Here is a 14,648-nt window from a genome sequence, read left to right as displayed (position 1 = left end):
ACAATTTTATGGGGAAAATCTTTTTTTAAAAATCTTCTCAAGAACCACTGGGCCAGAAAAGTTTACATTTACATGAAAGGTTCCTGACATAGTGCACATTCAAGTTTGTTAAAATTATGGCTCCCAGGGGTAGGTAAGGGCCACAATAGGGGATGAAAATTTTACATGCAATTATATAAGGAAAATTATTAAAAATCTTCTTCAGAAGAATCACTGGGCCAGAAAAGTTGACATTCACATGAAAGCTTCCTGACACAGTGCAGATTCAAGTTGTTTTTTTTTTTTAAATCAAAGCACCTTGGGGAAGGTTGGGGCCACAATAGGGGATCAAAGTTTTACATACAAATATATAGAGAAAATCCTTAAAAATCTTTTCAAGAACTATTAGGACAGAAGTTTACATTTACGTGAAAGTTTCTTGACATAGTGCAGATTCAAGTTTGTAAAAATCCTGTCCCTCAGGGGTAGGTTGGGGCCACAATAAGGATGAAAGTTTTACATGCAAGTATATAGGGAAAATCTTTAAATATGGGCCAAGATGACTCAGGTGAGCGATGTGGCCCCTTGGCCACTTGTTCTTTATGGTTTTAGGATGAATTTTAAACAAAAATGTCAAATGCTAATGTCATCACAATGTTTTATGAAAAAAGTCTATTGTTCAGCCAATCAAATTACAAAACAAACAAAAATTAAATTATATGCTTTGCATGTCTTACAGAGATGACTGCGTTACAGCGAAGCTCTTCCCAAGGCAGTCTGGGTAGTAACCCTCCCCCTGACATCCCACCCAGGCCTCGCCCCATCAGCAGCCACAGTGACATCATCCAGACACGAATCTCCTCATCAGAGGCTCTCAACATGTCATCATCCCCTGGGAGGCTTCACAGTGACCTAGGTAAGTGGACACTGGGAAAGGGTCACCACTGGACATGACCCAGAGGATCTGTTCATGTAAAGGTGGTTTTCCTTGAATAATATATGATTTACTGAACAGATCTGTGACTTTGAATGTGTGTAGGTGTTCCCAGCAAAATAGGTGCAAGTCCACCAGGTTCACCTGTGAAGATGGATGTTGTAATCACTATTTTGTGTGAATACTATGTATATTAGTAACTTTTATATCTCAGCAGCATGTAACATGAAATGTTAAATCACACTGAGATAGCTGTGTACATAGTGCGTGTGTAATGGTTAAGAGATTTTGATAGAATCACTCAAATCCATGGTGCAATATAAAATGAATGAGTGCTTCATGCACCATAATTATGCCCAATTGTGACATCCTGATATAAAGGATTTCCCAGATTCCTTCAAAATATGGTAATTTTTAGGTCACCTGAGTCACTCCGGTAACCTATTGTCTTTGGTCTTCGTCCGTCATTGTGCGTTGTCTGTTCACAATTTTATCTTCTTCTTGAAAACTACATGGCCAATTGTTTACCACTTTTGGTGTGGAGCATCTCTAAGATAAGAGGAATATAAATTTTGAAATCTATGACCTTACCATCCCTTGGGCCTAATGGACAGGACCAAATATTCTATAAAAAAAAGGCCATATCTTCTACTCTACTCCCACACATGTGGAAGAAAAACTAAATGCATAGTTATGATGTCCGTGAAGCCTCCATGAAAATTGTGAAATTCATGGCCCCTGGGTCAGGGTTTCAGGCCCTAAGGATGGGGCCAATATGACCATATAATGAAAATATATTAAATCTTAGAAATCTTCTCTACCCCCATATATATTTGAGAAAAACTAAATGCATAATTATAATATCCATGAAGCTTTCTACCTAGATTATGAAATTCATGGCTCCTGGGTCAGGGCTTCAGGTCCTTGAACAGGGCCAATATGGCCACATACTGAAAATGTATATAAAATAAGAGGAATGTTAAAATGATTTATATGCTTCAAACTTCCATTTTGCCTTCTTCTGTATTTGAATAGGAATTGTATTTATTTTGAAAGATCATAAACAAGTGCATAAAAGACTCCATATTGAGGCTTATATGCAGATGTGAGACTCCCTGTATGGGCTATGATACTCAGGTGACCATTAAGGCCCATGGGCCTCTTGTTTAATGATGTGGCCATGAAAAATAAAGGTGCATATCATATTGACATTGCTATTTTTACATTTAAGTAATGAATTTCATTTTTGAATATACCTGAGGGTTTGAACTGGGACGCATCATGCTGACATACTTCGTGAAGCACATTAGCACTTCATGAAAAATGTGCTGGCTTGAAGCTTTTGCTGTTCATACCTTCATGTATTTTCAAAAATGAAGTTTATTGAGTTGACTCACGTAGCGAGCTACTCCTTGGCATCGCGTCTGTCCTGCGGATTCACCGCTTCACTACCACCCCAGTTCATACGCAACTGGCTATAGTTTGACTGGCAGTGTATGTTAATTGATTTGTTAAATAAAATTATTACCGTGCACATAAAATTCTTAACAATATCAATGGAATGCACACATTGTTTGTGAAAGAATGTGGTTAAGAAAATAGTTTAGAATCAGGCATCGATCTAGCAGGTCTGCAACTGAATACAGTTGGGAGAAGATGAGACTCTGAATATGAAAGCAGACACTGCATGTCTTTCAGTGAGTTTAAGATTTGTTAACATGGTTAATAAAGTTGTGTATGATATATTCAAATTTTAGCTAAACGATAATGGTGAAAGACTATGAAGTCTATCGAAATGATAATATTTTTAATCGCGCATGAATAAGGAGGGGGAGGGTTAGATGAATAAGAACTTCGATATATATTGCATTTGATTTTCCATGGAAATAAATGATATGGCAATTCTTAAAGTAATATGCTAACAGAATTCTGATTAAAATATATATCTGAAATGAATTAACGAATTTTATATTTGCTTTGTTTAAATAAACAACGAACGAGTTAACATCATTTACATATGAACGTGGTACATTTTTGCGGGAATACTTCATGTAAACAGAACAAAGGAAGAGGCGATTGAGATATTTGAAGACTTAGATCATCAAGAGAATTATTTGCATCAACACCTGCTACAAATGTGTCCAGGCAGTTACTGTTTTGATATTTGAAATGTACCGATAAGTGATCATCTGGTGCAGATGTGCTGGGTAGGATGGATAGTGACTTTTGATGTTGAACTTTATGGTCGCACAACTTATGAAGCATTTATGGGTAAACTCCTCAAGTCGATGTGTAGTGTTCTTAGTTTGTGACATTGTAATTCCATAGATATCTAGTTAAGCATGATACTTATGCATGTACATTTTGTTTTACCATACCCTAAAGATTCAGAATTTAAGTTCATACGACGGTGCTGTATATACCCCCACCCCTTGTTGGAAATCTTGGACGAGTCAACTCTGAGGCCCTTGGGGCCTTTGATTTTTTATATTTACATTCTTTGAAATACATGACTTGTAATACTATATTTATCAAAATTTATATGTGGATTGTTCACAGCTACAGCACATTCATGAGGAAATGGCTATCGTTACAATTTGTAAGATAACAAAGGCAAAAACATGGGAAATGTGGATATATATTGTTATAGGTGTCATTTTGCATGATGTACTTCAGAATTGTGATATTTAAGTCATACAGTCCATGTTAAGTATTGAAAAATATTTACATTCCAACATGATTTTACGTTAGATATATTGTGGCCTAGGCTGTAACAATGATTGAGGAAAGAGAGGCAAATGCCTCATTAAATATTTTAGAGCTTTTATGAAATTAAAAAGTAATCCTTTGAACTACTGAAGTATTAGTGTCATTGTGCTTAAATACTTTCAATGTTAGTTCCTATTTCCGGAAATTTACCATCTCACCAAGTGTTGTCTTGACAGAAAAGGCCAAGCAATGATCTGCTCGACAGAAAAGGCCAAGCAATGATCTGCTCGTCAGAAAAGGTCAAGCAATGATCTGCTTGATAGAAAAGGCCAAGCAATGATCTGCTCGACAGAAAAGACCAAGCAATGATTTGCTTGACAGAAAAGGTCAAGCAATGATCTGCTTGACAGAAAAGGGCAAGCAATGATCTGTTTGACAGAAAAGATCAAGCAATGATCTGCTTGACTGAAAAGGTCAAGCAAAGATCTGCTTGACAGAAAAAATGATCTGTTTGACAGAAAAGATCAAGCAATGATCTGCTTGACTGAAAAGGTCAAGCAAAGATCTGCTTGACAGAAAAAGCCGAGCAATGATCTGCTTGACAGAAAAGGCCAAGCAATGATCTGCTCGACAGAAAAGGTCAAGCAATGATCTGCTCGATAGAAAAGCCCAAGCAATGATCTGCTCGACAGAAAAGACCAAGCAATGATCTGCTTGACAGAAAAGGTCAAGCAATGATCTGCTTGACAGAAAAAGCCGAGCAATGATCTGCTTGACAGAAAAGGCCGAGCAATGATCTGCTTGACAGAAAAGGCCGAGCAATGATCTGCTTGCAAGTGTTTGGTCACTTCACCTTTTATACAGAGTATATATTGACTTCATATTGTCAACATTGAATCTTTGGTTAAAAACATGCTCTTGCAGAAGGAGACAATTGACACTGTTCCAGACAGAGGTTTGTGTTGAATATTGAACCCTATTTAAAATAGTTATATTTATATTGATCTATTTATTGTTTTTTCATATGATTTACATGATGAAATGTCATGATGAAGCTTTTAAAAGAACTATATATTCATGTATTATGTATACTATGTGTATCTAGTTCAAAGTTTGAGTCGCAGTATTGTTGGTTGGGTTTTTTTTGGGGGGGGGGGGAGGGGGGGGGGGTATACATGTATGATATTTAATATCTACTTAGTCACACATGCTTTTTGTGAATTTTTCTTCACACTGTTTAGAAGACAAAATCTATCATGTACAGCTATGGATCATAATGTTACAAAGAAATGAAAAATTAATTAACAATGTTTTGTTAAAAACTTTCAAATGTAATTGAAATTATCCTCCAAATTTTAATTTTGGTCCGGTTTTCAGTGTTTGATCTAAAATCAAATTTCAAAAAAAGTAAGAAATACCTGATTTGTTTGAATGTGAATATCCCTTCACAATTCATTGGAGAGGGTATATGATAATGGGGCTGTTTGTGTATGGGTGTAACACTGAGTTTGTAGACACTCTACAAGCCACATTTTATGCTCGATTGATTTGATACTTCACTTGTGGCTTTTTTATCAGAGTATAGATCCTATTGATTTTGGGGTCCAAAGGTCAAGGTCACTATGGGGCTTCATAGAAAACCTTGTAGACAGTCTACAGGCTTTTGCTCAATTGATTTGATACTTCACATGTATAATTGTTATCAAGAGAGGAAGAACCTTAATGAAAGGTCAAGGTCACCATGGGACTTAATAGAAAAAATAATGTAGACACTTAATGCGAGGGGATATGCCCCACCTTGTGGAGCTCTCGATTATTTACAATGTAGGCAAACTGATAACAGTAGAGCCTCGTAAATGTGGACCAAAAAATCATCCGGATAAATGAAGCGTCCGGATAACAAAATGACATATGCTAGATGATGATATAAGTAACCAATAACTTTATTGATGTGTAGTGACACATTCTATCATTTAATTTAACCATTTGCTTTCTTGAATAAATCATAATAATGTTAACATTTACATGCATTTCAAACCACTAGAATTGAAAGATACTGTACATGTAGAGTGTATTTGCATATGCTTACATTGTACATGTATATTAGCACTACAAACAAATACACAAAACTGAGTATCGCATGCACTTAAAACAAATAATGAAGCATTATCCAAGTATGTAATTGAAAATTAAATGAATTATTAGTAACTGATATAATCATTTACACTTCACACATTTCATCACACTTTTACCTCTTAAAGAAGTCGGTCATTTTGATCTGTCGGGATTCAAAAGTTTGGCGATCTGTCAAACCAGTCTAAGAATTTCCTGTTTATCATGTTGTTTGGCAACATTAGTTGACCAAATTTCTAACTGCCATATTTTATAATCATCCAAGCCAATATTATCTAATCTCATAATATTACAAAACTACATATGCATTATTCGTTTGATCTAGCCACATGCACATTATTTTGATGTGATAATAACGAAACAAGACTCGGGTGAAACCAAAATTACGGGTGCATACAAAAATCAATCATGATTAATTTTAATGACAATCATTAAAATGGTGATTTTCTCACTTCTACCCAGAGTTTAAAAATTCCAAAAAAATAAAGCTCTACAACATCGTAACAAAACTCAATCGTACACAGGTACATATGTACATTCTACATGCGTGACATTTTATACATTTAAAACTTGCTACATGTACATATATTTCACTTCAATCAACAGCATAAAATCCAGTCTAGTATAACATACATTCTTTTGATTTGAATAAGTCGATATCAATTTATGAATAAGTACATCTGATATGTGTAGCAGATTATTACGGTATGATGTTTAATTCATTAATAGGCTTATTGACCAAGACTATAAAATAATATGCTAACAGATTTATTTACAAAATGATTTACATCTTGTTGAACTTGTTTGAGACAGACCTTCCCCCAAAAAATTACCATCCAGATTAATGGTACAATTTTCAACTCATTTCAATGTTTTGTAGTAAAAATTGACCATCCAGAATGCGGATTTCCAATTTAACGATGCAAAATAACGTATAAAATCTCCATTCCCCAGAAAAATCATCCAGAAGATGAAGCGTTCAAATTAAGATGGCTCACTACACCTAGAAATAGTTTCTCAAATCAGTACGAATTGATTTAATCATGAAAGATATGATGATTTATAACAAGTGTATATGTCAAAAAGACAGAAAATATGCAAATTTGGATAAAAACATGATTTTCAAAAATTTATTTCAACAGATATGAACAAAAGACTCTGGCGGATTTGAACTCGAGATCTGCGGTTCACCAACCCAATGCTTTAACCACTGAGCTACGATGATTGACAAACAAATCGATCGATACAAATAATTTCACAAAACATTTAAATCGCCATCTTGTGACGTGGTGTCATAAAGAGTATAAGCTTTAGTGTAGTGAGCTACCTTAATGGTGTCCAAATTACAGAGGCTTCACTATAATTAGAATGTTAGCAAACTGAACTGAATGATGTCATTAATTTACAAGATGATAATTAAAATAAATTGCGATATTCAAGTGGACACTTTGACTACTGTTGATGTATAAAATATTTGATCATTTAATATATTATTATGTGAACTTAAAGCAAATTTCATAAATTTTCGATAAAAAATATGTTATATAAAAGATAATATTTGAAAATGAGATGATTTATATAGAATATAGCAAAATTTTTATTTGTAATAATCTGATCTGTATGTCAAATCATGTATTAACAAATCGCCCCTTCTAATACTCAACTAGTTACTTTTAAAAGGGGAACCCTCTTGCCTCAATAAATATTAGTGCTTAGTTATGGCCTTGTATTATGGTTTTATTTGTCAGCAAAACAGTGACATCATGATACCACACTAAACTGCAAAGTTGATTTCACAATACCTTTCCAACCAATTACATTGATCAGCCACAAGGAGAATTCTAGGAATGAAATATCATGATGACACAAGAAATCACATCTAAGTGTTTGGGTTATTTGACATCTATAACTTTGTTTTACTGTAACACAATCGTGTGCAGAAAAATTGAATAATGTGCTTTGATAAACATTTTCAAAATGTTTTAAATCCTTCAACAAAACCTCAAGTTGTTCTTTTTTTTTTTAAATATTTTGCTTTGATATGAAAATCCACTAAAAGGCAATCTGTACATGCATACTTTATATACATGCATACTGTACATTTAAAAAGACCCAAATTTGTTCTCTTTAAAAAGTACACATAGTGTTATCTGTAGGTAAAATGACATACTTTTCACCGTGTAGTATTGTTGGAGAGCTTTGTACAAAGTGACAGTTTTTACTCACAAGGGACGGATTCAACATTATGATAGTTGTCAATCAGCTTGGTGATCGAGGGAGCATGTATCTACGTTACAAGGGAAGGGTTCATGTACCTCCACCATGGACATTGATAGTCAAGTATACAGAAGTAATATGTTTGACGCAAAACACAAATAATCAAAACTTGTATTTTTCAGACTCAAGTCGAGACGAGACACATGTGGAGCAGATGTTAAGGGAATATCCATGGTTCCACGGAACGCTGTCACGCTTAGAGGCTGCCCAGCTCGTCCTACAGCAGGGCCACCTCGGGCATGGAGTGTTTCTTGTGCGACAGAGCGAGACCAGGAAAGGAGAATATGTCCTAACCTTCAACTTCCAAGGTCGTGCCAAGGTATCATGAGGTTTTTAGCTCACCTGAGCTGAAAGAGCAAGTTAGCTTTTCTGATCACCTTTTGTCTGTCATTTGTAAACTTTTCACTTTTTCATCTTCTCCTCCAGAACCACTGAACCAATTTCAATAAAACTTGGTACAAATTATCCTTCGGTGAAGGGGATTCAAATTTCTTCAAATGAAGGGCTATGCCCCTTTCAAAGGGGAGATAATCAAGAAAAGGCAAAAATAGGATGGGTCATTTAAAAATCTTCTCTCAAGAACTATAGGGCCAGAAAAGTTTAAATTTACATGAAAGCTAACTGACATAGGCTAGATTCAAGTTTGTTCAAATCATGGCCACCAGGAATAAAGTGGAGCCAATATAGTGGATCAAAGATTTTCATGTGAATACATGTATACAGGAAATTAAAAAAAAAAAATCTTCTCAAAAATCTCTGAGCCAAGAAAAGAGACCTTTCTATTCATAGTGTGGTCTTTGACCTTGACTTTCTCCAGAACAGTAAGGTCATGTTAGACATATTGGTTTTGAGGCATCCCCATATTGCGTGACTTCAAGTTTGATTATGTCATGACCAAGGCTAGGTTTGGGCCACAATATGGGGTCAACATTTTTCCTGGGAATAAAGATTGCAGAGCTGTCAATGTCCCTAAATTGGGTCCGATAAAAGGACCCCTTCCCAATTGGAAAGTAAGCAAAAATTTCCCAATTACTAGTCTAGAAATTCCTGATTATGAGACAATGCATTTTTCAAATGATCAGCTATTGTCAAAATAGAAGAAAATTACAGAGAGTTATAGACTATGCTTAATGGACTCTCACAGGGAAATGGCGGGGGTTACTGAATTAGTGTAACTGAGTGAGAGTCTATCTTGTTCTTTGCCATTAAGAAGAAAAGACAGACACAAAAACCTGGATGATTGTATGATAATTTTAAAAGAAATTATTTCCCAATCTGAACATTGTCACAAAAACTAGTGACAGTCCTGGATTGAAAAAATATCTATTGAAAATCACAACAGCTGAACAGGAGTAGAGTCAAGGTAACTCAGGTGAGTGATATAGCCTATGGCAGCTGAACAGGATCAGAGTCAATGTAACTCAGGTGAATGATGTAGCCTATGGGCAGCTGAACAGGAGTAGAGTCAAGGTACTCAGGTGAGTGATGTAGCCTATGGGCAGCTGAACAGGAGCAGGGTCAAGGTAACTCAGGTGAGTGATGTAGCCTATGGGCAGCTGAACAGGAGTAGAGTCAAGGTACTCAGGTGAGTGATGTAGCCTATGGGCAGCTGAACAGGAGCAGGGTCAAGGTAACTCAGGTGAGTGATGTAGCCTATGGGCAGCTGGACAGGAGTAGAGTCAAGGTAACTCAGGTGAGTGATGTAGCCTATGGGCCTCTTGTTTATATATATATATATATATATATATATATATATATATATTGTGCTGATAACACACAATTATGTGCAGACAAATTTTCAAAATGTGCTTTTTCAAATTTTACATACACAACATCACACATTATCAACACAGCCGTCATACATTTTTATGCTAATCGATAAACTGCTGAAAATCTATCTTAGTAGATATGATTGTGAGTAGTAAAATGCCTTGTATTGAATCAATATACTTGTATTAGTATAGATTTCGTATGTTTTTCTTTTCCCCAGCATTTACGGATGACAATTAACAATGATGGCCAGTGTCGAGTCCAGCATTTGTGGTTCCAGTCAATATTTGACATGTTAGAACATTTCCGCACTCATGCAATTCCTCTGGAATCAGGTGGCTCCTCAGATGTCACTCTAACAGACTATGTGGTGGCCATGGAGCGTCCAAGAACACCTCAGATGTTACGTGGTTCCCCAAGATCAAGGGGCGGGGCTCTTGGCTCCAATCCCAGTCTTGGGAGAAGCCCTGGCAATGTGCCCAGCCCCAATGATCCAAGTGGCCGTGAAGTGGTGGTCATTAGTGGGTCAGTGAGAGCAACAACAGAATCCTTAGAGAATGTGATGCGAGAGCAGGCCCAGGGCCAAGGGCCTCACGGCAGGGCAGTGGAGAACCAATACTCCTTTGTGTGAGAGCCCCCACAGTGTCCATTATTAACATTCAAAGTCATGACAGTGACTGCCAATAAAAATCAAAATAGAGATCAAAGGGGAAAAAATTAATTGATGACATGTTTGATGTCAGAGTTTGAGGTTATGGTGACCATCTTCTTAGATTGTGAATGGCCCTGAGCCGACTTTGTAATAAAGTTCTTGGGGCCAGCAAGATTTGTTCTGTCATCCTTGTGACAGCAGTCTATTTTTACCGTACATAATTGTGATAATGTTGTAGATCACTCTATTTAATGAGGTACTTGTTTTCGTTTGTTAAATGTTTATTTAGTTGTGATTGAGTACACATTTTAGAAAACTGCACAATTCCAGAATGCATGTGTTACCAGAGCATGTTTCTTTTATATTATGTGATCATTGTTGTTATTAACTTTTTAAATAGATCAGGAATCAGCACTCAGTTTAAGAAATCTTTATTAGATATTGTATGTTTTAACTTTGCATGATTTTAATAAGGGAGATAATTTTAGAGTTTGATGCTTTATTTTAATGTTCATTTTTGCAACGTGGAAACCTTAAAACAGTTATTTGTTAAAGTTAATTTATCTAGATTATGTCATATTTGTTTTGCTTTTTTTTCTAATCGAAAATGAATGACACCTGAATTGTTTGTAAAATTAGATTTGGAACATTGTATAAAGATATTAAACATGAAAGGACAATAGATGATAACAGCCCCTGTAAAGCTAAAAAGAATTTAAAGGAAGACTAAATCTTTTTTGCTTCATAAAGGAGATGGTGTACAATGCTGTTTTACATGATTTGTATCTAATACAGTCATTTGGACTACGTAGCTTCTAAAGTGACACAGTTTCTCAATTTTAATCATTTGGTCAAAATGCTCATTATGTGAATGCTTGTCTTTCAGAAAACATGGAGTGCAGCATTGGGCAAACAAAATTGTTCTATCATGTGAATATAGGAAATGGATGGTATTAGCTCAAAGTTTGTTCAAGCTTGCTCTTGATGTTTTGTAGAAGTAAAACTGCATGAAAAAGACATTTGATATCATTGTACCAAAAATAGCAGCAAAACATCATGTTTATGATGTCATAATTCCAGTTTTACATCATTTTGATCAAACTTAGAATAACAGTTGAGTTACATCAAGATTCTTTGATTTTGAAACAGAACACAAATTTTCATTTTGATGGACTAATATAGCCATCATCATATACAGTCCTTTGATTAAATTGTGTCTGTGGTTTAATTGTATTCACTTCGCTCTGTTCTACTGTGTTTAGGAATCTTGTAATACCATTCTAGGAATCTAGTTTTACGTAAAATATGTTTGCTAATTCAGTAAATCGGCAAAATTGCTGTATGCTAATCCACAGCAAAAATAAGCAGATTCAAAAGGTTGAAGGATTAATTTGGAACTGTTCTTGTTTCAGACTTTCATGATTGATTTCTTTGTGTAAGGATTGAGGATTGTTAAAGATTCAAACTTCCTTTTATATTGAATGTCTTTCCTGTGAGGAAAACTTTAATACTCTGGTTTAATATTTTTGTTTATATGAGATAATTTGGTCGCCTTCCTTCCTGGTTGTGGTTCGTCAATAGAATACAATCTCTAAAATTAGGTATTTCAAAACCATACATTTTTGAAGACCCTATTTACAGTTCAGATTAGAATTTCAGAACTGTTTTGTCATTAAAAGTGGACAATGGTTTACAGTATATTTCATGTATACAGTGAATCCACATCTAATTAAATTTTACAAATTGTATATACAGTATCTTTGTCATAAACTATCAAGAACTGGAGAATTGTCACCAAATTAATTAAAATGTACATGGACTGACTGAGTAACGTTTATCAAGTTTTAGGGTATTCAGTGTGTAACAAAAGGAGATTGAACAATTTTGAATGATTTAAATCAAGATAAATATTTATTGTTATAATAATAATGAAAGTGAAATAGTTCAAATTTACATGACTGGTAAATGATTAGAACAATTTTGGAAGACCTACTCACCCTTGATAAAAGTTGGAAAAATCTAATTTTCTAAAAATGATTGTGATAAATGATTAATTTCAGTTCATATTTTTACAAAGAGGTTTTTATGAAAATACGATGTCTTATAAAAATATTTTAATAAGACATGCTCTTCCTACAGACTTCAATGTAAAATTCAAGGTCAAATAAATCAAGAAGAAATCAAAATTTTGTAAATTCCTATAGTGGGTTATTTTTATTTCATAATCCCCTCAAAAAGACCCCATGATTACCAAAGTCACACCATTCATTTATTAAAAATGAAATATGTTCATAATACATTGAATACCTTAAAAACTTGTTAAGAGATGGCAGTTTTTGTAATTCTAAGAATCCTTTACTGAACAGAAGTAGTCTCCTATACAACGGCAAATACTGGGATAGTGTTTTCGCATGTTTCAAATGACGTATTTTCATGTCTTGTGTAATAATGAACAAAGAGTTGAAGTGGGTTTTTTAATATATATAAGAGCAGACCTTGTAGGTTTATTTTTAGAAATTTATAAGTGTGTTATTAATTTATAGCGATGTTTGTTTATATGTGTGAATGATAAGTTTATCATGATGTGTTCACTGACTTATAAAAGGAATGAAACAGGGAATGGGAAGGTTACTTGTATGGAATAAATGTGTGTCGATTTATAACAGAAATTTATTGTGATTAACTTTAATGAAATCTGAAATCCGATTTTTAGGATTTACAGAGTATATGGTGTTTGAGAATGCGGAATTTGTTGTTGACTATTTACAATTCTGTCGTGATATATTGAAATGTTTAATGATTTTGTGTATGTGCTATTGAATGTTTTTGATTGACATCAATTCTATACTCTGTGTAGTACAATGTACTATCTATTGTATCAAATAATGATAACAAAATAAAAAGAAATGGAAATAGCAGACCTTTTTCAAATGAATTTCATCATGTACTCTTACAATCATGTACTAGCCAATAAGTATGTGTCGCAGTGTGTAGAAGACTATAATTTATTATACTACATGTATTTCATACTGTTTACAGCTTTTGAAATTGTTTGAAAAGGATGCACAGGTAAAGGTGATCATGGAATACTTGATAATATAAATACAGGTGACCTAGCGTGATTTGTATTTATCATCGTTAGTTAACATTTGAACATTTCCAACTTCTTTCCGAATAACACTGTATCAATTTTGGCCCGGCTTTATGTATTATGAATTTCATTATGCCTCTGTTCCCTTTGGGTTAAGTGGGGAGCCAAACATAAGAAAATGATACAATCTTTAAAACCCTTTATTTTACTTGCAGACAAACTGCTTTTGTTACACATATAGCGACAATAAAAAAAAGTTGAGGGATTGAGGATCAGGGGTTCTGGTGCTATGGTGGGACCGCAAATTACCCACCCCTTTGAATCGGCTATATTCAATATGGTTTGAACTGAGATCTATATAATATACATTAACAGAAAAACATTGGAAAAGTTGAGATTTCAAACAGGTACAGGTACAATATTTACACAGGAGGATCCGATTGTTGTCTTTAAAGTTATAGTGGATTTGAGGGTACTGTTGGAGAGTGTAAAATAGTTTGTGAACACTTCTCCTATGTTTCTTATCGGAGTTCATAATGTCTACATTCCTGCTAATGCTTTCTCCTCCATACCATGCATTTCATTAAGGGGAGAAGGTTTCATTTGGAGCACTTCCAATTTGGGGAGACATTTGTTTTTCATAAAAACAATCTCTAGTTCCCCTAATACCTGTACCCGTACATGTTTGAAATCTCAACCTCTCTTATATCTGCATTTTTGTAATGAAACAAATGTTTCTGAAACATGTATGCCCCCTGTGGTGCAAAATTGAAAACGGTTATACACAATATCTTCCTATATCCTGAGGGGATTGACCTTTGACCAAGTGACCTCAAAATCAATAGGGGTCATCCACTCATTACTATGTACCAAGTTTGATGTCTGACACGGAAAGGGTTCTCAAGATACTGAGTGGACAATATTTTCCTATGTCCAGAGTGGATTGACATTTGACCATGCGACTCCTTTTAAAAGGTGTAAGACATTTGATATCTGTCAAGCAAAGGGTTCTTAAGATATTAAGTGGACAAGACTTGGTCTTCAGATTCATGGACTGACCGGCAGGTGCGAAACTAATAAACCTTTTCAAAGGGTGGCTTAAA

At 34.8% G+C, this 14,648-nt stretch overlaps 1 protein-coding gene across 1 annotated transcript in view; it reads left to right on the top strand.

Annotated features, from left to right (window-relative positions):
* LOC125649348 (SH2B adapter protein 1-like) overlaps positions 1-13,372 on the top strand; it is a 51,365-nt gene extending 37,993 nt beyond the window's left edge. Inside the window, exons 5-7 of the mRNA XM_048876821.2 lie at positions 719-895; positions 8,155-8,351; positions 10,023-13,372. Coding sequence (XP_048732778.2) covers positions 719-895; positions 8,155-8,351; positions 10,023-10,433 — 785 coding nt within the window. The 3' untranslated portion in view covers positions 10,434-13,372. The remainder of the gene's footprint in view (positions 1-718; positions 896-8,154; positions 8,352-10,022) is intronic.
* The last annotated feature ends 1,276 nt before the right edge of the window (positions 13,373-14,648 follow it).

Source organism: Ostrea edulis, chromosome 1, assembly GCF_947568905.1.
Source record: "Ostrea edulis chromosome 1, xbOstEdul1.1, whole genome shotgun sequence".
Taxonomy (NCBI): domain Eukaryota; kingdom Metazoa; phylum Mollusca; class Bivalvia; order Ostreida; family Ostreidae; genus Ostrea; species Ostrea edulis.
The sequence above is the reverse complement of the archived record's forward strand: the minus strand, read 5'-3'. Positions and strand labels throughout refer to the sequence as shown.